The 26,470-nt window shown below is 35.5% G+C and overlaps 1 protein-coding gene across 2 annotated transcripts in view; it reads left to right on the top strand.

Moving 5' to 3' along the window:
- The window catches only part of Adgrv1 (adhesion G protein-coupled receptor V1), a 548,667-nt gene that overhangs the window by 210,038 nt on the left and 312,159 nt on the right, over positions 1 to 26,470 (top strand). For both annotated transcript variants that reach the window (XM_048811397.1, XM_048811398.1), the window contains 7 exons: positions 3,585 to 3,728; positions 5,753 to 5,927; positions 7,718 to 7,853; positions 9,637 to 10,742; positions 13,351 to 13,468; positions 14,253 to 14,424; positions 17,297 to 17,539. In XM_048811397.1, the coding sequence (XP_048667354.1) occupies positions 3,585 to 3,728; positions 5,753 to 5,927; positions 7,718 to 7,853; positions 9,637 to 10,742; positions 13,351 to 13,468; positions 14,253 to 14,424; positions 17,297 to 17,539 (2,094 nt within the window). The remainder of the gene's footprint in view (positions 1 to 3,584; positions 3,729 to 5,752; positions 5,928 to 7,717; positions 7,854 to 9,636; positions 10,743 to 13,350; positions 13,469 to 14,252; positions 14,425 to 17,296; positions 17,540 to 26,470) is intronic.

Raw genomic sequence — 26,470 nt, forward strand, 5'->3', positions numbered from 1 at the left:
AAAAATGGGGTGAATCACAAAGTCATCAAGAGAATAAGTTGTCTCTTCTGAGGAACACTGAGGAGTTGAATTCTGAAGCCTTTGAGGAACACCCAAATGGAGGTCATGAAGTTGAATCAGAGATATGGAAGGCCATGCTGAAGAACATGATCACCGCCTAAATATTAGGGCGCTATTTTCATGGAGCTGTGGTGGCTGTCAGTGTTGGCCAAGAAAGGAGGATAGCAGAGAGTCAAAGTTTTTGTCACTCTGTCTTAAAGAGGCCTTCCTCTTGTCCCAATCCTGGAAGTGTCAGATGACTGATGGGAAGGTCCTGGGGCTGAGGTTTGGAGGAGTACTGAAATCATAGTATGACCTCTTTCTCTTTATAGATCCTAATCAAGCAAGAACTATCATAAACAGGGAGCTTGGATTGAATGTGAGATTGGAGTTTCAGTTTATGTAGGCCTAGTCTTTTGTATTCCTAAAAATGACAGAAAGTTTTGAGATTTACTTGCAACAAATAAAGGATGATGGAAAGAGACTTCACAAAACACAAAGCAAGAGAGAAATGATGTAGCTTCTTATTTGTTTCATCCATTTTATGTAAAGTTGCAATCAATAGAAGAAAGGCGGTCATTCAGAATAAGTAACAAGTCCATTACACTAATTCATGCTTACTGTGTAAGTTTTTGATCTTTTGTGCACCTAGGTCTTTAACTGTATTTGGTGTTTGATACAAGAGAAAAATGGAGGCTTGTTTGTGAGACGTGGGATTCATAATTATTACTACGAGCCTGTAGTTTTCTGGGAAACTGACTTAAGGTCATGGCCCTGATTTATAAATTTTTAAACTCCAAATCCTATATCCAAAATAGTGCAATACTGGGTAAAAGAGAGGGAAATTAAGTTAACCAGAAAATCATTGTATTAAGTCTCTTTTACAAATTAGAAGAAATTTTCAAAAATACATCATGCCTAAATTTTATAACTGGAAACATTCTCCAACACATTCATAGCATCACATTCTGAACAGTCAATTATAAGCTGCTAATGAATACTAGGGGTCATTCTTTAACTTCTTAAGGAATAGATTTGTATCATTTTATATATTGCATTAATTTGCCAACAAGCCTTCCACAGAGAAGATTATTGTATTATTTTGCTAACTGATGTGTACAGTTGAAAGTTGCACTCACCTAAAATATATGATATATATTACATGGACTAAGACACTTGATCTGCCTGGCTATTAGATAGCTTTTTGTGGTACCTAGATCATTTTGAATGATATAGTTCTTCTTTCATTTTACTTGGACAGCATAATGGCATAGTTTATGAAGACAGTTAGATTTCCTAATACCACATTTGAATTATGTATAGTGTTCTTAAAATCTTCTTTGAACCTAGTTTGTTCTTATGGTTTCTAAATTTCAAGAATAGAAATAAAATTTACTAGCTCATGCATACTGAGAAGCTTGCTATATTTGCTTACTATAACTTCTTTCATTAACCTATTTCAAATGCATGGATTCTTTCTTCTTCACTCCTATAGTTGGCAATGTGTAGTATAAAATTGCACATAATTAGATATTGGTGAGTTAGTTTTTCAAAGTAACTTTACGGGTCAAGATGCAACATGCTTATAAAACAAGGGAAGGATTTTTTTAAGGATCCACTTCCTCCCTCCCATCCGAGATATAACACATTGTTCTTTGAGGTTTGGGATATTATTACACAATATAGTTACACAGCACATAGTGCAGAGTATGTAATTCTTCTTGCTCCATACTTCTGGGTAACAGTTAGGATTTCAGACAGGTCAGGATAGGCCAACCAAAGGGAAGACAACCAAGGCCATGACATGTTTAATCTGTTGTGATGTGGCTACTTTCAAGCGGGTCTTTGAACAAGGAAAGCTTCTGCTAAGACTCTTGATGTAGGTTTAAGACCTGGACCATGGACCACACCTCTCTAAGAAGTGGGTTCTTGGATGAGGCACACACTGACTGCAGGAACCACTGGTTCACTGAAGGAACATGTCTAGGTTTAAAGGGCTTAAGTGGGAAGAATGAAGGAGGAGATTTACCTTTGTGGTTGGGTCATTTTTTGAGCACTCATCTCTGTGCTGGTGTTTATGGGAAGCAGAATAGATACAAAGATGATTGAGACACATTTTCTGTCATCCTGGTCCTTTTGTGGAGTGTAAGAGAGGCTCATTAACAACCAATTAAAAAAGTATGTGGGTGCACAGTGTTGGAAATCATGGGACTATAAATTCTTTCTGTTTGTGCCCAAATGGCATTAAGAATGATGAGAAATATATAAAATAGCACTGACGAGGTAGTCTTGGATCAGGGATATGGAAGGCCATGTTGAAGAACATGATCACTGCGTAAAACTTTCAAGTTCCTTTTCAAACTCTTCTAACCACTCTTCTGTAGGTAGACCAGCTATTCCTCAAATCTGTTGTGACCGCAGTTCAATTTTAATGTTTAATTCCTGCACCTTGAGGAACTGCTGCATCACACAAGTCTGGGATGGGCCCATGAACAGAGAGTTAATAGGAAAGGCATCAGGGACTCTGTGCTTATGATGACACCTCATCCTTCATTCTTAAGAAAATGGTAATAAATTATCACTAGCTACCCAGCTAGGTGGGGTACACATGATTAAAGTTTAATATTATGATTTGTTTCCTTAACATTTGAACTAAAATTCATGTTTAGTTATGTAATTTCTTTTCACAGTATGACATTGAACCAACAAATATTAGGCGAGTGCTCTACCACTAAGCTCTCCCCTGGCTCAGTAAATGTCATTTGGAAAGAATGAAACATCTTTTGCCCTTAGGTTGCACATCATTTGAAACTGCTATGGTGTACCCTTTGTACATTTGAGGAAATTACACATGTTTAAGTTCATTATATTTGAAAGAAGAAGAGACTGCATAGAAGTGGTTGCTTTTATATTTAACAAAGATACAAAATTTTTTAGGAATAGTTCAGGTTATGGAACAACTTGGGGTTAGCCATTACCAATAACAATGTTTCTATGTAAAATTGTATTATAAGTTTCAAAAATACTTTTAGTGTAACATCAGTTTGTAAGTTGAGAACTTCCCCTATTAGATTTTAAAATGTTGTTCACTGGTAATTTAATACATGATGTTAGTAATTTTTATTTATCCACCATTCAAATAATCAAGACACCTAATTCATTGTCCATTTTGAGTAAATATAATCAATTCGTTATGAATTAATGAAGAGGAAGAAAGTGGGTTTTGCTGGGTTTCAGAGCCTGATAATATTCAACAGTGTGCTCTTTCCATTCCTTTGACACATGATTTCTTCACCAACACTGCTACTTCATTCCTTTTTGAGACTATTTGAGCACACATGGAACGTTTGCAAGTTTTTATACTATGCAACGACCACTCCTCACTTCACACTCTAAATGCTAGAGGTTTGTTTTAAGACTAGAGGTCACACAATGATGAAATTGCTACTAAGGGAACCTCAGTCAGTGTGCTAAAAGCTCATTATATTACTCTGAAAATCATTTCTTAACAACTAAAAAATGTAATTGATGCTGTTGGTTTCTAGGTCTTTCTGTCACTGGGCTCCAATATCACCTTGCAGCTGGTGACTGTGATGCTCCTCAGTGGAAATGTCTATGGAATGCCAACAATTCTCCAGGAAGCAAAATCCACTGTGCTTCCAGTCCCTGAAGAAGCAGCCAATTCTCAGGTAATTGGCCCTGGTGAGGTACTGCAGCCGACCAGCAGAGGGCAGCTTCACAGGAAGGACCAAGTTCATAGAGAGTTTCTTAAATATCAACTATTCAATCTGAAAAATCCTGTGAATATCAAAGTTGACATAATAGATAAATGATATAAAAGTAATTTGTCAACTTTCAATATTAGTTAGGAAATATGTTTACTTTTTTAGGGTTTTAGAAAATTTTTATCTTGTAGAATTTGAATGTAAGTTGTGGAATTTTAAAAATAACAGTCAACCTAAAGTTGAAATGCCCAAGTCTTTTCTTGATATCAACTATTTACTATTGAGTTACTTATACTAAGTAATTAAAATTAGAGTTAAATATTAGTGAATATTTCAGATCTTTTCATGTTTGTCTTTGCCATGCAGGCTTTGGTTTACTGTACAAGTTTGTGCTGACTTAGATAAATGCTAGAAGTCTTTCTGTGATATGGTTGCACCCAAGTATCTGAGTTGTCCAATTTCATCACAGGAAAAATTATTGCCCAATCATTTCAGCAATTCGAAGGAGAACAAAGGCCTTATGTTCTTTTATTTTGATTCTGTCCATATAAGACAAAGCTAGGTCTGCTGTCTATGGCTATGGCAACATGATGTCTGTTTGAAGATGTTATGAGATATAATTTCACCTTACTCCTTCAGATGGGAGCTCAAATGACAAGCCTGGCTTGAGATGCTGCTGATGTGGAATCTGTGTGGTTGAATGGGTAGGAATATGGGCAGATACAGAATGCTCTTTAGCTACTCTTTCCTGGGTATCTTCTTCATAGCAAGTGCATTTGCTCTGTCCTCTAAAGTGGAATCCACCAGCATTAAAAATTATTAAAAGGAACAGGTTTGTTTTCTTTTGTTCAAGAATGAATAAGAAAATAGAATTTACTAAAAGTCTCTGAAACATTGTTGGGTTTTTGTGCTCACTGGTTATTATTAAATAGATTCGTTTTATCCCAAGCCATTCATTTGGAGTAGCTAAGTATTTCTACTCTCTACCCATGCACAACACTTCACCACCCACCCTGAAGGGCAACGTTATGTGTGCAATGTATGCTCTGTACTCCTGCCAGTATTTACACAGTGTGTGTATGTGTGCTTGTGATGTTATTAGGATATGTTCCTATAGTCCTCCAGCCATGTAGCAAGCATGATCTCACTCAAAGCTCTTGTCAGTTGCTAACCAGAGATCTCGGTGACAGAGACTCTAGTGTCAAGTAAAAGTTGTCGCTGTTGTTTTCTCCTCTGTGATTCCAGAAGCTGTCTTTCAGCATCCTCCCACACTCTTCTACTATTCTTATTTCTAATTTTAAAAGAGGAGAATAAGTCTTACAATAAAACCATTGATCAAATGATATTTCAAATTTACAGCTATTGAAACCAGAAGAAGTAATCTGAGCTGTCTGAATCACAATGTGAAGCTAGAAATCTGGTTTTATTTTAACTCATTGACCAGAACTTATTTCATCTATAAATCACATGCCCTGGGATGTGATGCTTGTGAAAAGGACAGTTATTTTTTAAAAAAAAATCTTTGAAGTTTTCTGATCTTCACAAAAAGATATCAAGTTGAATCAAAGAATTGAAAACCTTAATAGAAGGTCCAGTCCATGATGCTCATTTTGTAAATGAAGAAATATGTTGTTATATCTTAGAAAAAGGTTGGATTTCAGTTTTAGACAAATCAGGTTGTTATATTTAAATGCTTTTTAATTTTTTTTTTGCTTTTATTTAATTATGGTTTTATTTATTTTTTGGATATTGTCCAATGAAGGAATTGCATTTTATTCAAAAAGAGAAAGCTATAGATTATAATCTAAATTATGAAGCAGAATAAATTTTCAAATATGAGATTTTATTTCTTAAACCTTTTTTAATTGAATATATTGTAAAAAATGAAAATATATAAACAAAAGGAAATTTGACATTTAACACACTCTTCAAATTCCCTGGAAATTTTCAAATGAAATATGAAATAATCTAAACATGTTTTTCTTCAGGTTGGATTTGAATCCACTGCTTTTCAACTCACGGATATCACTGCCGGCACAAGCCAAGTTATGATTTCTAGGACAGGAACATATGGTGCTCTCTCAGTGACCTGGACCACAGGATATGCTCCTGGGTTAGAAATCCCTGAGTCCATCACTGTTGGTAACATGACCCCAATACTGGGTGAGTTGTAGTGTTTCTAAGATCAGCCTATAGGATAGGCAGGTATGTAACTGGCCACTTTCTTGGGTCATCATTCCTCTGGACACTAAACTATTAGCTTCCTAGTATAGTATTCCCAGATGTAAGTGATCAGGGTTGTGAGAGCAGATTGGTGAGGAGGAGAGAAACTTTTTTTGAGACACATTGAAGACTTCATACTTTACCTCAAAACAGTGGTCACTAAGCAGAATGCTTTGCCAATACATTAAGAGTTTGTTAAAAGTAGTTCTAAGTACCTTATTTGGTCCATATGGTAATTTAAAAGATGTAACTTTGCATCAATTTACATGTCCACTCTAATATTTCTGATAGAACAACTGTGGTTACTTCACATACTGAATTTTTAAAATTATATCATTAACTTTTTGAGTAAGATGTAAGCATTAGATGGTTTGACCTCTGCCGTGTTATACAGAGCCCACTGCAAATCCTTGTGATGGCAGTTCTAAAGGAGATCTCAGTGGACTCAGAATCTTTGTGCTTCCCCCTCCTCCTGTCATTAATTTACAGTGTCCTCCTGGTCACCAGGCAAATATCATGTACCATTAGTCATAAGTGTAGTGAATCCTGTGTAAGAACTGAGATCATAGTCTCTCTGTGAAGATGGAAAGATTTTCATGTTCTCAAGTTCTCAGCCAAACAATGGAATAAAAACCTGAAATCCTTTAGATGAGGGTGAGAGCCTAGGACAGAGGAAAATGACAATATTGACAGGCCAGCTTGCATCCCAACAGGAATCCCAGTAGTTCAGAATGAATTTAGATGCTTGGTTAAGAGCCACCATAGCATTAGAACTGCCTTGGTTACTGGGGTTTCCATAGCCACTGGATAGGTAATGTTGATATAATGTATCAAGTACTTCTTCTGCTTGATTTTCCTTTTAGCACATCCCCTAAATCAAAACTATTTTATCATCTTTTTAATCTATTTTCTGTAGTAACACTTATTTGTTACTCCCCTACCCTACTGTCAATTTGGGTGATATGCACAGCTTCTTATATCCTATCTATTTACTTTTGTGCTGGTAACAACTTAGAAAATTTAAATATATTTATCTGTGAATACATTGCTCTTTATGTCTGTGTATGTTACTGCATTTACATATGAAATTAATCTTCAGAAATTTTAGTGAATTTATAATAACTTGCTTATTTTAAAATTACAGAAGTTCCCCCAAATAGATTTATATCTTTAAATAGGGTTGATTAGGTTTTTTGAGATTTTTCTAATAAATTTTTCAACACAATGGAAAATAAAATATAATGAATACCCACAAACTCACTGACTAGATTTAACAGTTATTATATTCTACCATATTTGTAACATTTATTTTTTTCTGAATTAACCTAAAATAACATACATACATTGTGATATTTTGTCCTAAACTACTTCAAGACACATTTCCAAAGCATCCTGGGGTCGAATTTGAACCAGTGCCTGACCCTTGACACTAAGTACTGGTTGACTCTTGCCTAACACTATTCTCTTTTCACGACTGGATTTGGCAATGAAGCCGGGGGCAGGGGAAGATAAGTGATGAGTAGAAAGGGACTGAAAGTCGGGTTTATATTGTTAGGGGAGCTTCTGCAAGTTTATTTATATACCTTTCCCTTCCCCAGTTTTTAATATTTTATCTTTTGTGGACTCTACCAAAATTTTGGAAAAGAAAATATTTCACTGCATGTGTAAGAGTCAAATTCCAATTTAAGAACCTAAGAGCGAGCCTGCTTCACTTTTCACATTCCTTTCAGGGAGCCTGTCATTTTCCCATGGTGAACAAAGGAAAGGAGTTTTGCTGTGGACCTTCCCCAGCCCTGGTCGGCTGGAGGCCTTCGTCATTCACCTGTCAGGTGTGCGGAGCAGTGCTCCTGGTGGAGCCCAACTCCGGTAAGACCAACCTGATTCTCAACCCAGAAATTCTCTGACGAATGGTCTGGGATATCATTCATTACAAAAGAAAGCACAGGGGTCACTGTCCTTGAAGCAGATGCAAACCATTTAACTGTAAAGCAACATATAGCCTGCATGCCAAAGATGCCGCCTGGGAGGCAGGGTCTCAGCAGTCATCACTCTGTTTGCTTTACAGAGCTCATCATGACCTTTAACTTGAGAGTGGTGGCCCTGAGTCCCATCCGCAGTAGGAACTGTGGCGTCAAATATGCTTGTTTTAAAGGAAACTGTCTTTTGCAAAGCCACCGAAAATACCTGATTTCCCCAAGTGATAACAAATAAGAATAAAACATCATAGTAGTGTAATAATGTTACTTATTCAAACAAGTAGCTCCTTGACTTTAAGTTTATTTAATTTTGTGATGTATCTATTATAACTATTCATATGGAATCAAGCATATTTGCAATTAAATATATCCCGCCTAAAAGCAGTTTATTTTTCTCATGCCTGAGATGCACTTGGCCAGAACAGCAGAAGGCAGATCTGAGAACCACACTTATTAGTTCTGGCTCTGCCACTGATTTGCTGTGTGACTTTGGGAAAGTTACTTGGTCTTTCTGTTCCTCAGTTTGCTTATTTGTAAATTGAGGAAAATATGTGCACAAGACTATTGTGCATGCATGCACATTTATGTGGGAGGGCATCTGTTGGTGAAGTCAAACATGGCTTTAGATTACACATTATGCATATGTCATTTAAAAAGAAATGGTTTGTCCAGAGAACATATTTAAAGGTCATAAATTCAAATGCCTTTAACAACACCAATAATAACTTTCAGTTTTATAGTGCTTCTCCTAAACTACACTGCTTTATGCTGTGTACACACACACACACACACACACACTCTTCGTTCTTCCAAAAAGCCACTGTTTGGACTAGATATAACTATTTGTCCCATTATATAAATGAAGAATGATTTATACATAAGGTAATAAACCTAGCATCTACACAGCTCAGTGTTCTGGCCATAATTTGGACCCTGACTGTCTTGTCACAGGCTGAACTCTAACCACTAATTTATGTGCTGATAGTGCTTGACAATATAGAGGGATAGGCCTGGGGTGTCTTCCTTAAAAGCACTCAAATTTACATTTAATTTATTTACATGTTAAACTCTGTTAGTCAAAGAAAACATGTCCATGGTCAGAATTAAGACTGATGGGCCACCAGTTGCAATTTTTGATATAGTTATTAATTCACAATAAAAATTCATAGGAAAAGGATAAAATTTTAAACCATGGATGTTTCTTCCAATTTATATAGAGAGTTTTAGCGACATTTACATGAGAGAATATTCCCATTACTGACAGTTAGAGGAGATAAGAATTGTGTTCCTAGTACTAGTAAATATTCCTATTTGGTAGACAAGAACACTGTCTGATGTCTAGAGCATCACAGAGATTTTGGTCTTCTTTTATGCATCATAAGAGAGAGGCTGAGGCTTCAGATTCCTCTGTTAGTGGCCCCAGGATGATGGGGTTTATATAGAGTTTTTATAGATGATAATGTTTATAGCAGAGACCTAAGAGCTCTTCATTTAGCCAAGACTTGTTAAGTCCTTTCTCTGTCACTGTTGCTCATTGATTTCTTGGGTATGGAATTTGTAAGGCCATGTCATTTAGAAGATGCTTCATGAGCAGCATCATAAATGTATAAAAGAATACTCCCTATAGTGGTAGTCATGTTTTAATCAATTCTCATGGTTTTAATTTTTTCCAGATCAGGTTTCACCATTGCTGAAATTGAACCTATGGGAGTCTTCCAGTTTTCCCCTAGTTCAAGAAGTATCACGGTTTCGGAAGATATACAGATAATCAGATTACATGTGCAAAGACTGTTTGGGTTCCACAGCGATCTTATTAAAGTTTCCTATGAGACAACTCCAGGAAGTGCAAAGCCACTGGAAGACTTTGAGCCTATACAGAAAGGGGAAATGTTTTTTCAAAAATTCCAAGCTGAAGTTGATTTTGAAATAACCATTATTAACGATCAGCTTCATGAGATGGAAGAAACTTTTTATGTTAATCTTACTTCAGTAGAAATTCAGGGACTACAAAAGTTTGATGCTAATTGGAGACCACGCCTGAATCTAGATTTCAGTGTTGCAGTGATCACAATATTGGATAATGATGATGTGGCAGGCATGGATGTTTCTGTCCCCATGACAGCTGTGGCTGTTGCAGTTGATACCACTCTCATTCCTATAGAAACTGACTCTACCACACATCCTGGCACAAGCGAGTTAACTACCATTCCTCAGACAACTGAGATGGCTGCCATCATTACTGAGACAACTGGTATGTCTGCCACCCCTGAGAACCTTGTCACCGTTCATGGTTCATCTACCATGCCTGAGAAGCCTGACATGACCACTGTAACTGCCAGTATTTCCATTCACGGAACTTTTAGTCTTGGCCCCCCCATTGTTTATGTTGAAGAGGAGATGAAGAATGGCACATTCAATACTGTGGAAATTCGTATCCAAAGAACTGGTGGGTTTGAAGGCAATGTCAGTGTAACAGTTAAAACTTTTGGCGAGAGATGTGCTCAGAAGGAACCAAATGCGTTGCCTTTTCAGGATATCTATGAAACCTCCAACCAGACATGGGCAGTTGAAGAAGAAGACTTTGAAGAACAAAGTCTTATCCTTATGTTTCTGGATGGAGAAAGAGAACGTAGAGTATCTGTTCCAATTTTGGATGATGATGAGCCTGAAGGGCAGGAATTCTTCTTTGTCTTCCTCACAGACCCTCAAGGGGGAGCACAGATTGTGAAGGGAAAGGATGCCACTGGATTTGCAGCTTTCGCCATGGTTATTATTGCAGGTATCTTTGAAGTGATAGAGGTAAAACATGTACTTTTGTGGCCCGGAAGTTGTAATAAGATCAATCTATTTAAGTTTAGCTTAAGACGGTGAATTACTTGAGTCACTAGAGTTAATATTTTTTTATTGGTTCTTTTTAGTGATACATAACAGTAGAAACCATTTTGATAAAATTGTACATGTATAGAATATGTCTTAATTCTAACTGGGATCCCATGTTGTATTCCTATATGTACATAGGAAAGTTATGTCCGATCCATTCCATTGTTCTTCCCATTCCCATCCCCCTTCCTTTCCCTTGCATTCCCCTTTGTCTAATCCTCTGAACTTCTATTCCTCCCCATCTCCTTATTATGAGTTAGCTTCTATATATCAGAGAGAACATTTGCCCTTTGGTTTGCTGGGGTTGGCTTATTTCACTTAGCGTGATAGTCTCTAGATCCATCCATTTACCAGCAAATGTCATACACACATTCTTATTTATGACTAAGTAATATTCCATTGTGTACATATACCACAATTTCTTTATCCATTCATCTGTTGAAGAGTACCTAGGTTGGTTCCGTAGCTTAGCTATTGTGAATTGTACAGCTATGAACATTGATGTGGTTGCACCACAGTAGTGTGCTGATTTTAAATCCTTTAGATAATATACCAAGGAGTGGAATAACTGGGTCAAATGATAATTCTGTTCCTAGTGTTTGAGATTCCTCAAGAATCTCCACACTACTTTTCAGAATGGTTGTACTAAATTGCAATCCCACCAACAATGTATGAGTAAACTTTTTTTCCCACATCCTCACTAACAATTATTGTTACTTGTATTCTTGATACTTGCCATTGTGGTTAGAATGAGATGAAATCTCAGTTTTCATTTGCATTTCTCTAATTGCTAGAGATGTTTAACATTTTTTCATATGTTTGTTGACCATTTGTATCTCTTCTTTTGAAACGTGTCTGTTCAGTTCTTTTGCCTATTTACCAACCGGATTATTTTGGGTTTTTTGGTGTAATGCTTTTTGAGTTCTTTATATATCCTGGAAATTAACACTCTATCTGAGGTATGGGAGGAAAAGATTTAAAATCAGCATGCTACCAGTCACATCCACATGGTCATAGTATCCTGAGTTTTTCACTCTTCCTGTAAATGTACCCTTCATCTCTTTCTCACTTGGCTCTTTTTCTTCATAATATTTCAGTTTTAACTGGATCATTAATTTTGCTGATTTCTCTCATCTTTAACTAATTTCATTCTCTTTTTACATTTAGATTTTGGAAAGCACTTTTACAATAAAACAGGTTTGGCAGATTAGAAGTCTGGAACATCTTACTAGAAACTTGACCCAAATTTGTTGTAGATATGGCAAGGAAAGAATTATTTTGATTAGATAATGTTAGGTGCTATTGTTCTATAAACAAAAATAAATGAAGGATCTGCCTGTGAGAAGCTTACAGTCTACTTAGAGAAACCAAATCCCCGCCGAAGGTGGTGAAGAAATGATCTCTTCAAAACAGAAAATGCTGACACAGGTTCTGATGCAAGGCTAAGGAATGACCACCGTGATCAGTTAGTGAGAATGGGGACTGGCTGAGACAAGACACACTGGGGCACCTGGACCAATTTAACCCATTATGTGCTTGTTCATAAGACATGGACTCCACATTTGCTTACATTTCAGACCTGGGAAATAGAGCAGGGGCTGTTAACTATAAGCTTTCCTCAATCAGGACAGCTAAGTAGTTTCTGTGTCCTTAACTTAACCTAGTCTTTAACTTTAGAAGTTCTGTCTCCTGGGAACCTCAAGAGTGAAATTTACAAGTGATGGTTGTAAGCATTTTTTGAAGGTGACTGCTTTAGAGTCATTGCTTCCGAGATCACTTTGCAAAACCAGGTCACTGGGAAATAGAAAGCTGCTGAAAATGTACACACGGGCATTTCTCTAGTCCTAGAAGCTCACTCGTATGCTGGCCAGGATGTGAAGTGATTAGTGTAGTGTGAGGTCTAGTTTTATTTCAAAAGATATATTTATATCTTTTTAGTTTGAAGGTTCCTGTAAACTTTAATGTTGCTCAGAAGAGTCAGAATTCCTTTGTAGTTCTGTTTTGTTCTGGGGTAAATAACTGAACGTGTAACATGAACCCTTTTGGTCAGTCCACTTTTAGGAAGGTAGATGGGTTAAATGGAGCTCATTTATTCAACAGATATTAGTAAATGCTTACCAAATGTGAGCACTCTTCTTGGTGCTGGGAAGATAGTAGTAAGTGAAACAGCTGCTGCTGGATAGGTACATTCTGTAGGGATACACCGACTTCAAAATGTCAAGTGCAATCAAATGTAAAGGAAGGTCTCATCAGAGAGATGAGTATGTGTGTGTTAGGTGGGGAGGAGGATTTGGTGTTTTTCTTGAACTGTTTCTCAAGCTGTTTTCTACCTTGATGTTTTAGGGTAGATATTTGGTTTATTTCTAATGAAGATCTTTAAACACTGTAGCTCCCACTCCTCATTTCTGGATTTTTCACTTATGCTCTCTGAGTTGGCGAGATTCCTGAGTCATTGTAGATCTTGTGAATTCTTAAATGTATTATAGCCTCCTCTTTTTTCTTTTCAGGAAGTGATTTCCACAATGGAATCATAGGTTTCAGTGAGGACTCCCAGCGTGGACTTGAACTGGGGGAAGGAGCTGATATGAGGAGACTGCATCTTCTTGTCACAAGGCAGCCAAACAGGTGTGACTGATATGTGTGTGCGTGTATGTTTATACACTAATTGGGATTCATACAATAGTGGAGACAGAATGAAACCTTGATAGTAGGCAGCATGGAATTTGATGTGTCAGTGTGCAGACGCTGTAGTCCTTGATCTGGGATTTAACACATTTGGTTCATAATCATAATATAGGGCTGCCTCAAATGTTTCGTACTTCGTGAAGTTACCTCACAGATGTCAGATTATGTAGGTCATCACTCCATCATATTTACTATTCTCTGAGGACTCCATATACCATTACACTCTGAGGGACACTTGGAGTACCAAAATTTTGTTTGCATTTAATAATATAGTAACAGCATTGAATTCTGATGCATAAATATATTTGATATGCACACACACACACACACACACATTTTCCTTTTTGCACCTAAATGTTCTGTGAAAATGTAGGTCATCTTTTGCCCTTTATAGTAATAACAACTATTTTTAACAGTAGTGTTGTTTCATAGAGAAATTTTTGCTAAAAGATAAGTGAGAAGTGTTTACATAAGTTGGGTTCTCTTTAATTTTTGCTTTCACTTTTCTGGTACATTATAGGCAAAAATAATATTATTTGCTTTCACATTCTCAATGTAGAATAGTTCCACAAATGCTTATTCATTACTAATAGAGTGTAGTTGAGGAATACTGTGTAGACATTGAGCCTTAAGCTTTCTGTCATGGGGAGAACTGGTCATTTTCAGCATTATCAGTGGTGATGAACTGGATACCACACTGCTCACGTGTTCACTTTGTTCACAGAGCCTTTGAAGATGTCCAGGTCTCTTGGAGAGTCACACTTAATAAAACAGCCATTGTTCTCCAGAAAGAAGGAGTGAACCTGATGGATGAACTTCTGTCTGTGTCAGGAAACACGACGTGTACAGCAGGTCAAACACAATGCTTCATCAGCCTTGAACTTAAGCCAGGGAAGGTAAGAAATGTTGAGGCACAAGGCGGTAAACTTCCAATGTTTCTTTAGAAGTAATCATTTTTAAATCATTTTATGGAAACTCAAGCATATTGTTTATGGGAAATTTCTTTGTATCTTGCCAAGTTGTAATGTCAAAATCATTTTCTGGATCACAGATTTTAGACTGAGAATTTGAATTTTTCAATTTTTGTAAAATAAGCTTGTCAGTGTTTCTTTGTCTTTTTTTTTTTTTTTTTTTTTTTTTTTTTTTTTNNNTTTTTTTTTTTTTTTTTTTTTTTTTTTTTTTTTTTTTTTTTTTTTTTTTTTTTTTTTTTTTTTGTCCTCTGGCTCAGCTACTCATTGTGTAAACAATTCTTGAGTCATTTTCAACCAGATTAGTATCTCTGATTACTCTAACTGTTGAAAATCCATCCCTCCATTTCAACTCACTTGCATTTTTTCTGATGATTTATTGTTGGCTCTATATTACAATGTATAAGATAATAATTAACTTAGGAAGCATGCTCTTAACTCATGAAATCTGCTTAAAACAAGCAGAATGTTTAAACATTTGTTGGAATTTTTAAAGAGATTTTAGTAAGATATCATATCCTTATTATATTGGTTTTCTGCTTCTGAGCAGACCTGATCCCAGCAAAACTAATTTTATATTAGTCGGGGCAAATGATCACCCTGGAGTGCATCTGACTTAACTAGGAAAGAAATCTGCTAGCAGTTATACATAGAATGGGTTCTTGTAAGGTCTCCATTCACATTTAGGAGTCTCGAGAGGCTCAGGTGTGATCTATGTGTCTTGTTTTCTCAGTAGACTTCAGCAATATTGTTTGAATAGAATGTTTCTTTTTTGAGAGAAGATACCTTTGCCTCTGGTCTAATTATGTGTAGGCACCATCTGTGCACTGCTCAATTTTAGATAGTTCTTCACTTAAATTATAATATATTCTTTTTGACTGCAAGTGGTTGTAAGTAATGTTCTAATCATCATGACGATGAAAAGGAATATTTTACTGGAAAATAAAGGAAAGAGTCTTTATGCAATATGCTGAAATCTTCAGTTGAAAGAAATCATTGTGAATTCAAGCTCACTTGGTCATTAGGGAATAATAGCTCTTGAATATAGTTACCCATACTTTCCTGGTGCTTTATTTTATGGTATTTGCTAAATTTGGCTTCTCAAAAGTGGAATAAGTACAGTTATTTCCATATTTCAATATTTGCTGACAGTTGATCAGAAAGAGTGAAGGATGACATGTACCATATGAAAGCTAAACACATTTCTTCAAGTAGCAAAATGAAATTAAGGGTATTTACTGTGTGACTAAGATGCAACTTATTCTTGAATAATATGAAGGATTTGTTGTATTATTTCACAACATAATGATTATCATCAAAATGATCACGAAATGATCATGGTAGCACATGCTTGTAATCCCAGGGCTCAGGAGGCTGAGATAGGAGGCTCACAAGTTCAAAGCCAGCCTCAGCAACTTCGCAAGGCCGTAAGCAGCTTCATAAGACCCTGTCTTAAAATAAAATAAAATAAAATAAAATAAATTAAAGGCGGGGGATGTGGATCGGTGGATCGGTGGTAAAGCACCTCTGGGCTCAATCCCCAGCACATATACACAAAAATCACAAGTAATGAATAAGGTCCTTGCTGACAGATGAAAATGATGTATTGTATCAAATTAGACAATCTCACGAGCAGTTGAAAACCACATCAGCTTAGCTTTTTTGAGTCATGCCAGGAAGCTAACAGTACTCCTAAGGTTTTTAGATTATGTATAAGAGTGAATAATTCATAATGACAAATGACTGATAATGTGTTTTAAAGTTGAATTCAGACTTTAGAAAATAAATTATTTCAGAATGTTGAGAAAGTAAAAATGTAGAACATAAGCAAGGTACAACTAGCAGAATATATTTAGACTTATTTGAATTGAATTTTGTGAAATTTTGAAAAACATGAAATTATAGAATTTATTATTATTAATATTTGGTCATATACATTTAAAACTCTTTAAAAAGAAAATCTCACAAAGTTGAAACCCTTTTGTTTCCCCATCCTCAGTGTTCTTCAACTCCACACCCTGCCTTGGTCTCTTCCTGGTACCTCCAACTAAGGCAGCTGCTATCCTGAGTTTTCCTTTATTCTGTCTTTTTTTTTGTTTGTTTGTTTGAATTCTTTGCATAAATATCCATTAACAACATATATTGAAACGGTGAATTATTGGAACTTTATCCTTTCAATATCTATTTATGTACATATATATATATATATATATACACACACACACACACACACATATGTATATGTATATACATATGTATTATATATATATTACTTCAAAACTTAATATTTACACTCAGCATATTTTGAGATCTATCTATGATTCTTTTCACTATATCTCTATAATATTCTGTTTTATGAATACATTTTGTTTATCCTTTTGCTCATGTACTACATCAAGTTGTCTCTGAATGTTGGTCTTCTGGTAAGAAGCTTACCTAAAGTAAATGTATTTTTTCCAACAATATGCCCTTTTATTTTGTTTTTAGTTATAAGTATTAGCATGTATTAAGTGCATAAAATGATGGGTTTCTTTGTAACATTTTCACACATGTATATAACATGCTCTGATGGTATCCACTTTCCTTATTAAGGTTTCTTAACCCCTAAAAGTAAATATATTTTTAAAGAAAGACCAAAAATCTAATTCTCTGGTAACCTACCATAAGAATTTTATTTTTTAATTGTACATTCATTTCTATAATGATCTATATGCATTATAACATTTCTTGATGCTAGAACTGCCCAAAAATAGAAATAAATTGGTAGTAGTTGTATATATTTTTCTCTTGTCATTGTCAGATACCTCAAGTTGAAGTGTATTTTTTCGTGGAACTCTATGAAGTCACTGCTGGAGCAGCAATAAACAACAATGCCAGATTTGCACAGATTAAAGTCTTACAAAGTAATGAACCTCTAAACCTTGTGTATTTTTCTGTGGGCTCTCGGCTGGCAGTGGCTGAGAAGAAGGCCACTTTAATCAGTTTGCAGGTGGAAAGAGATTCTGGGACAGGACTGATGATATCTGTTAACTTTAGTACTCAGGTAAGCTTACAGCCTGTAGTCACATGCATTAAGGTTTTCTTCTTTAGCTGTATATAACAAGTGTAGTAATAAAACAGACAATAATTGATACATTATTTTCTGAGGATGCCATTATAATTCACATTTTATTTATTACACTAAGCTTTATTCTTGCAGCAGGTCAATTTTTCTCTCATCAGTGACAGGTTTTAAAAATGTTTTAAAATGGTAAACTTTGACTTTTCTTTGTTTTTGACAGAGTTAATTACAGAATTCAAAGTCTCTGGTATAAATCTATTCTATTAAGTCTCATAAGAGTTAAAGTTTTTTCGAATGTAACTATATGAGATCAGAAGGAAAAAAGTACTTGCTATGTCCTATCTCTGAAGTAGTTGAAAATTTCATTCTTTAGAACCTCAAACACTGATTATATTTTGGGTTTCTTTAAATACATGAGTTTGTGAGACCTCACTGCCACATTTTCACAATCATCCTATTAGGTGATGTGAGGGTAAAGGCAAGGAGCAGATGGGTATAGGAGGCTCACAAGAGCAATGCTGTCAACACCAAGTCACCAGATCTAGTTAGCCCAAACAATGCCCTATACTTTTGAACGTTAATTCTTTTATTTTAACAGCAAAACTCTTACATAGCTAAGACAAGAATATGTATCTTCTCTATACACAAGGCATGCTTGTGGGATTAGAAATGGTCCCTCAGCCCTCTCTTTTTTTTTTCCCCTCTTGACTCCTGTAGCCCCAGAAACCCACAGTTGGAAAGCTATCATTATAGACAGTGCTATTATTTATCCTGTTTAAATAGCCCATACTTGGTGACTCTAGACCTCAAGATTATAAAGTTTTATTATAATTTTTTGAATAATATGTGCTTGGTTGTATCACTATTAGGTGATACAACTGTTCTGTGCTCAAGTTACAGTTCTATGCATAAAAATACAACATGTGTATGGCCAGTGAGCTGTAAACATGCATGGGAGGCCAGGCCTAGCACTGTGGGTAGTAAGCTGTCCTGCAAGCTCACCAGGCAGAGTAATTATCTTTATTACAGACTATAGATCAGCTCACAAAAAAACAATATTCTGTTACATGAGACCCTAGAAATAAACTCTATTCTACATACCTTGAGGTGGTATGGTGTAAATGCAGATAGAAGAATTTTGATTTATGGTTGGAAGATCTTAGTATTTTTTCTTAGAGTATTTAAGATAGGAAGAAAAATGAGAGACAGAGAGAAAAAAGCACATGCTTCATTCTTATTCTTCTTCCATGACTATATCACTACCTGCTCACTACTTGGGAGAGTAGAGGGGGGCTGGAGATGAAAAGCAACTGATAAAAGAGATTTGAGGTACATTTAAACTATTTTATACTGGTGATACATACAGATGATAGGAGAATTGAAGTTGAAAAATGAAGAATCTGAATGCCAATATCATTAACATATTTCTTTACACTATTTCTAGATTTGTCATAAGTGACTCTTGGTAAAACACATGTTGTCACTAACATGTAGCTCTTAAAGGACATTTATGGGACAATATATGTCATGAATTTCTAGTTTTCCCTACTATGATGATTAATTTTATATGTTGATTTGGCTGGCCCACAGGATACTAATATATTTTGTCAAACCTTACTCTTGTGTTTCTACGAGGGCATTTTTGGATGAGATTTACATTTAAATCTGTAGACAGAGTAAAACAGATTGCCCTCCTAATGTTGATGAGCATTATCCAATCATGTAGAGGCCTGGATAGAACAAAAAAGCTCAGTTGAGTAAAGAGGAATTCTTCCTGCCTAATAATCTTTGAATTCAAACACAGTTTTTCTTGCTCTCACAGTCATATTGAAACATTGGCTTTTCCTGAGTTTCAGGCCTACTGAATTCTGCATTGTGACTACACCATTGGTTTTCTTGGTTCTCAGATCTTCACACTTGGGCTATTACTAAACCATAAAATTTCGCTGATTTCCAGATTGCCATATCACCCTGAAGATCTTGGGATTCGTTTGTCACCATAATTGCATGAATTAATTTCTTATAATTCTCTCTCTTTCAACATACGTCTATAGAAACATAGCCCCTATTAATTCTGACAAATACAAATACTACCTTGCAATATTAAACTTAGTAAAGAGTATTCATGGCAGTGCTGTTATACCAATGCCATTTCAACAAACACAAATGAAAGTGAAGAATGAAATCTGTAAAGTTTTCTAGGAATGGAGGGCTTCTGTTTCTGGGAAGATGGAGTCAATGTAACTTTCCCAATAAGTACAACTAAAGACCATCAACATTATTTATAAACAACATCAGGAGACTTTGAAAGCTGGAGAGGAGAAAGCAGAGGAGCTAGAGAGCTGGGGACCCAAGTGGTAAAACAGTGGTGGGTTCACAGTGTTTTCGTTTTGCTTTGAATCCTAGATTTTGAGCTAAAGGTAATGGCATACAGAAACACTAATGGGAGGAGATTTTTTAAAGCCCTCACAAAATCTGCTATCTCTAGTCAAAGGAACAGAAAAAGGGCAGCCTAGCAAGATAGATAGTACTTTCAGCCAAACACCCCAGAAAAAATCTGTTTCCACACACCAGCAAAGAATGGATGAGTAATCTAGATTTCTACCTTGCCAGAGGCCTCAGGCTCTCTGCTGGCACAGTATTAGAGAGACCAAGTGGAGAGTCAGGACTTTCACCATTGTCTAGTAGAATAAAATGGAACCCAGCTCCCTCATGGTGTTCAAGGATACTCTGGGGAGACAGTAGGAAGGTACTTATGCCCTTCTTAGACGGGGAAGTATCAGTTGAGGATGAGTTTGGAGTCAAACTCCCACCTGCACCTAGCAATAATGAGGAATCTCCTTCTGTCAACAGAGAACAAGTGGGAAAATTAGGCTTATACTTTCACATGTCAGTAATAAAGTACATCTTCCCTTCCTTTGCCAGAGCAATTTCAAAAGAAGCCAACTAAAACAGAAGGCTTGAGGGGAGGGGAGGGGAGGGGGGATAGTAGAGGATAGGAAAGGCAGCAGAACAGAACAGACACTAGTATGGCAATATGTAAATCAATGGATGTGTAACTGATGTGATTCTGCAATCTGTATTTGGGGTAAAAATGGGAGCTCATAACCCACTTGAATCAAAGTGTGAAATATGATATATCAAGAATTATGTAATGTTTTGAACAGCCAACAATAAAAAATTAAAAAAAAAATAAAATAAAAATAAAAATAAAACAGAAGGCTTAAATAATATTAAGAATCTTGTAAAATAACATGCAAAATGTCCATGTTTTGTTTATCAATCATTTGTTCTACTAATAATGCAAAGAGACCTAAAATGGAATAAAAAAAAAAAAAAAGGATCAACAGGTGCCTATAGTAAGACGGCAGAAGTAAAAGTATCTGACATTGTAATGGAGCCATCATAAAAAGGTTTCAATGAAGCTAACCCCCATTAAGGGGGAGCAAGGGGAAGAATAGAAATTATGTAGATTAGAGAAAGGGGAATGAAGGGAAGGGAGTGGGTATAGGAAATGGAAAGACTGTGGAATGAATTTGGCATAGTTTTTCTTTGTACATTTATAGATATACTAGAGTGAATCTCACCATTATGCATATCCATAAGAAAGGGGTTCTAATTAGAATAAGATACAATTCATGCTTGTATAACTATATGAAAGTGGATTCCACTGTCATGTATAACTAAGAAGAACCAATAAAAATCCTTCAATTAGCAATTACAAACATTCTTTAAATGAGAAAAGTAAAAAGTTGCAACAAAGAAATGGGAAGTGTTAGCAAATAAATAGAAGACAAAGAAGAGAAAATGGAAATTTTAAGAGTGAAACTTGCAATAACTGAAAGTGAATAGATCGGCTCAGTAGCAGAATGAAGGGAGCAAAGTAAGTAATAATGATCTTTGAAGATAGAATAATAGAAATTATCTAATCTAAACAGCAAAAGGAAAGTAGATTGACAAAGATAAAAAGAGCCTCCCAATGTAACAGTAACAGAAGATCTAACATTGTGTCATTAGAGTCCTGAAAGAAAGAGAAATCAGGAATGAAAAATACTTGAAAGAATAATGACTGCAAAATTTCCTAAAGATTGTAATCTGTAAATTCAAGAAGAAGCTGAGAAAACTCCAAGCAAGATATATGATACATATTAAAATTAAATACGGAGAGAAATATTGAGAGAAAGAGGAAATATGAATATCTATGGGACAAAACCAATTTGAACAATAGCAGATTTCTTACCAGAAATCATGGGATCAGGTAGAAGTGGTACAACATTTTTCAAGTGCTGAGGTAAAAGAACCATCAACCTTGAATTCGATTTTGAGGAGAAATATCCTTCACAAATGAAAGAGAAATTAAGTCATTATAAAAGGAAAGAAAAAAATAATAATTTACTGCCCACAGACCTATTCTGAAAGAATAGCTAAGCGAAAGTTTTCTAATTAGAAAGGGAATTATAAAAAGAAAAAATGTGGGTACACCAGTAAGGAAGACATGATAAGCAAAAATAGAGAAAACAAACAAACATGAAGAGACATTAGAGAAGATGTATATATGACTAAAAAGCACATAAAAAGATATTCAACATCATTAGCTCTCATCAAAATGCCTATTTAGAAACCACAATGATGTATCATTGTATACACTCAGAACAGCAAAAATTACATCAGTGACCATACCAAAAAATGCTGGAAGGATTCAAAGAAACTAGCTCAGATCACTTACTCTCTGCACATGGGAATATAAAATGGTACAGCCACTCTGGAACAGAATTTGTTGGTTTCTTAAAGAACTAAACATAACTACCAGATGACCCAGCGATTGCACTCCTGGGACATTTATTCCAGAGAACTGAAACTTATGTTCACATGAAATCCTGCACATCAATGTTTATAGCAGCTTATTCATAATAGCACAAAACTAAAACAAGGAAGATTTTTTATAAAAGAAAATATCCACTCTGTTTTAATTTTTTTATTTTTATTTATTTATTTATTTTTATTTTTTAGTTGTAGACCCAATACCTTTATATGGTGCTGAGGATTGAACCCAATGCCTCACACATGCAAGGCAAATGCTCTACCAACTAAGCTACAACCCAGTAAAAAAAAATGTTTTTTTAATGGGTGAATGGTTAAACTCTGGTATGTCCATGCCCTGAACCACAACTCAGTAATAATTAAAAATAACCTATTGATACATATGACAACAAGAGTCACCTCCGCATGATCATGCTAAGTGAAAAAAATCCCCAAATTATTTTCTGTATGATATCATTTATATAATACTCCTAAAGTCAAAAAAATCATGGAATTGGAGTTTAGTGGTTTTCAGAGATGAAAGGGGGTGGCATAGAATGCAGACAAAAGTCAACTGAAGGATTCTCAAAAAAAAAAAAAAAAAAGTTTTGGCCAGGTGCTATGGCAAGTATGTGTGGTCTTAGTAGCTCTGGAGGCTGAGGCAGGAGAATCACAGGTTCAAAGCCAGTTTCATCAATTTAGCAAGGCCCTATTTCAAAATAAAAAAAAAAATAAAAAGGGCTGGGGAACATGGCTTAGTGGTTAAGTGCATGTGGGTTTAATCCTTGGTACCAAAAATAAAAATTAAAAAAAAAATGTCTTGATGGTCTTGTCTGTATTGATGCCAGTACCCTGGTCATGATTTATATTATAGTTATGCAAGATGTCACCAATAAGGGATACAAAATAAAGGGTGCAGGAAATCTCTTTTTATTATTCTTATAACGCATGTTAATCTACAATTATTGAAAAGTAACAAGTATGATTTTTTAAAAATCAGAATAATAATTTTACCTCTCTGGTGTTATTTTCCTGTTGCTTCATCACCCTGCCTTTCTTTCTTTCTGAATTTTAGGCACATTGCTAGAAGATAAAGCTATGTAATTCTGCTTCCCAAGAACTGAAAGATGAGAACACAATTATGAACCAAGTTACCATTTTCTTATGATGATAATGATTTTCACTTTACTTTGGAGAGATTAATGAAGTTAGAATAGTCACTATAACATCCATATACTTTGTTAGGTCAGCATTCCTATATACATAAATACCACAGGCAGCATATATTCTCCAATGTTTAAGTCTTGATGATATAAAGAAGGAATTTTCCATCTTTATTACTTGAAATAATGAAAAGCTCACCCATTCTAGATATGCTCCCATTAAATAGGCCTATAGCTAAACCAAATTTGAAAACAGATTCTAGATGCTAATCATCTATATATTTGTGCAATAGCTCAGAGCATACAAGTTCAAGAAAGACTGTGAATTTACTTCTTATTCTTATAATGCCCGTTTATTCAAATCTGTTTCTATATTGACTTTCCAATAGCATACTGCTGATGGTTTGTGCTATATTTTTATAAATATAAGAACATATTTATTTTTTCACTTCCTTTAAATATTTGAATTATGAAACAAATTCTACCAGAAAATAGTGTATAAAATGTACATATGCAGTTCATACCAATCAAACACCACTACCTCTGTGAGAAATCCAGCTTTACCAGAAATTTAAAACTAGGGGCCATGAACCCCTCTCTGTTATAAGAGGTTATCTTACAGATAACCTCTATTCTGAATTTCATGTTTAATTACTCCATTGCTTTTATCTGTAGTTTTAACACCCACCATATGTTTTTTGGGTCTACCTGTTTAGGACGTTATGCAATTGAAATTGTGTTCTGAGGCATGTTGGTCTGAGGCATCCTTATTTCATTCAACAATATGTTTACTTTTTTTTTTAATTTATTTATTTATTTATTTTTTTAATTTTTTATTGTTGGTTGTTCAAAACATTACAAATTTCTTGACATATCATATTCCACACTTTGATTCAAGTGGGTTATGAACTCCCACCTTCACCCCATACACAGATTGCAGAATCACATCAGTTACACATCCATTGATTTACATATTGCCATACTAGTGTCTGTTGTGCTCCGCTGCCTTTCCCATCCTCCACCATCCCCCCTCCCCACCTCTCCCCTCCTCTCCCATTCAACAATATGTTTCATTCAACAATATGTTTGTTAAATACCCATCCAACATGTTCTGATTTTTGTTATATAATATTCAATACATATATGTAGTGTAACCATTTAAAATACAAAAGCCAATAAGCTTTTGAGTAGTTTCCTTCAGTAAGGTTTTTGTTCTATCATTGTTCTGCAGATGGTTTTTAAAAGACTGTCTTCATTGACTATTCATTTTTTGAAATAGTTGATTACTTCCTCTTCCTGAAGGATGCTGTTCCCTTTGGGTTTCTGGGTTGTGGTACTTTCCTGCTCTTAATACTTCTCACTGGGAGTTCCTCTCTGATGTCAGTGTAGGTCTTCCTAGATGATGCCTGTTGGAGTCTACCGAGACTCACTCTCCAGGCTACAGTATGCTGACCTATTTCTTTAAGTGCCACCTGAAAGCTGAGAACTCCCAAATTTTTATCAATTGTCTCCCCTTTTCCAGACTTACGTATCTGATTTTTCTTACTCGAAATCTTTGCTTCAGTGTCTGAGGCATCTCAGACTTAACATGCATGATAAGTGACTCTTGATATCTCCTTCAACAATATTTCCCCTAGCTTTCCATCATTCATCCAGTTACTACTTATTCATCAAAGCCAACTGCTAGACTTCATCCTCAATTTTCCTTTTCCTTTTACCCAGCATTGAATTCATCATAAAGTCCTCTTAACTCTATATTCAAAATACATTCCCAGTCTGGGTACTTCAAATCTTTCCACTTCTGGGACCCTAAATAAAGCTACCACTGTTTCTCACATGAAACTATTGAAAAAACTTGTCCTTTCTTCCTGCCTCTCTGCTTATTTCCTGTTAACAGACTAATAAAGATAACAGCCTGAACACTGATGAAAATATTGAATGAAGTGGGCCACTTTCTTGTATTTTCCATGTTTCCAACCATGTGCCCACCCCAAATGACCCCTTACACCTCTCATGTGAGCTTCCAGTTACACCGGCCTTCTGGTTTCTTCTCTTATATACTAAGATGGTTCTTACTTCAGGGACTTTGTGATTGCTCTTCTTCCTGCCTAGAATATTTCTCCTGAGATCTAGAATATTTCTGCTGAGATCATCATGTAACCTATTTCTTTACTTCACTGAGGTCTTTTTTAATATCAGCTCAAGAGCTTTTATAACCAGCATTATCTAAAAATTGTGCCCTGACCTTTTCCCTTCCCTTACTTAGTCGATTTTTTGTCATAAAACACCATGTATTAATAGATAATCAATTCCATAGCTCTTCTGTTTTCTGTAAGTCTTCGCTAGAATAATAGTTCCTATGAGTGACCTGCTCTTTAATTCTGCATCTATGTTATGCAATCCTGGGCTATACTATGAGTTTCACAGTTGTTGGCTCAGTTGTAAATAAATGTGAATTCCTTTTGTTCTTCCTTGACTAAGTATTCATGCTTCACTTTCTGAATGCTTTTTAATAACCAAACTGAAAATATGAGAGGTATATGCATTAAGGACCTTATAACACATTCCTGTATTTAAGTGTGAGCAAGAGACCAGTTTATTCTTCCTTCTTCCTTCTTTCTGCCTCCTCCTTATCCTCCCTCCTTTACAACTACCTCCCCAACAAATTTCCAGGTAGGAATGAAATGTTAATATTTCTTTTGTTTCTTCATACTTATGTTCTCCGACATGTGTAAGCTAAAGCAAAACTTTTAGTGTGTTCACCCTGGGAGACATTTATGAGGAAAAAGTGACATTTCTTTTCTAGTTCTCTTCTTTGATATGTTCACTCAAAAGAACCGTCTTTCCAAACTCCATTACTGTATTATGTATGTTTATCTCTACAAATTATTAATTAGATTAGAAAACATATAAAGCCCTATATTTTAGTGGCACTTTTGTTATTGCCCAT

The sequence above is a fragment of the Marmota marmota genome, unplaced genomic scaffold (genome assembly GCF_001458135.2).
Source record: "Marmota marmota marmota unplaced genomic scaffold, marMar, whole genome shotgun sequence".
Taxonomy (NCBI): Eukaryota; Metazoa; Chordata; class Mammalia; order Rodentia; family Sciuridae; genus Marmota; species Marmota marmota.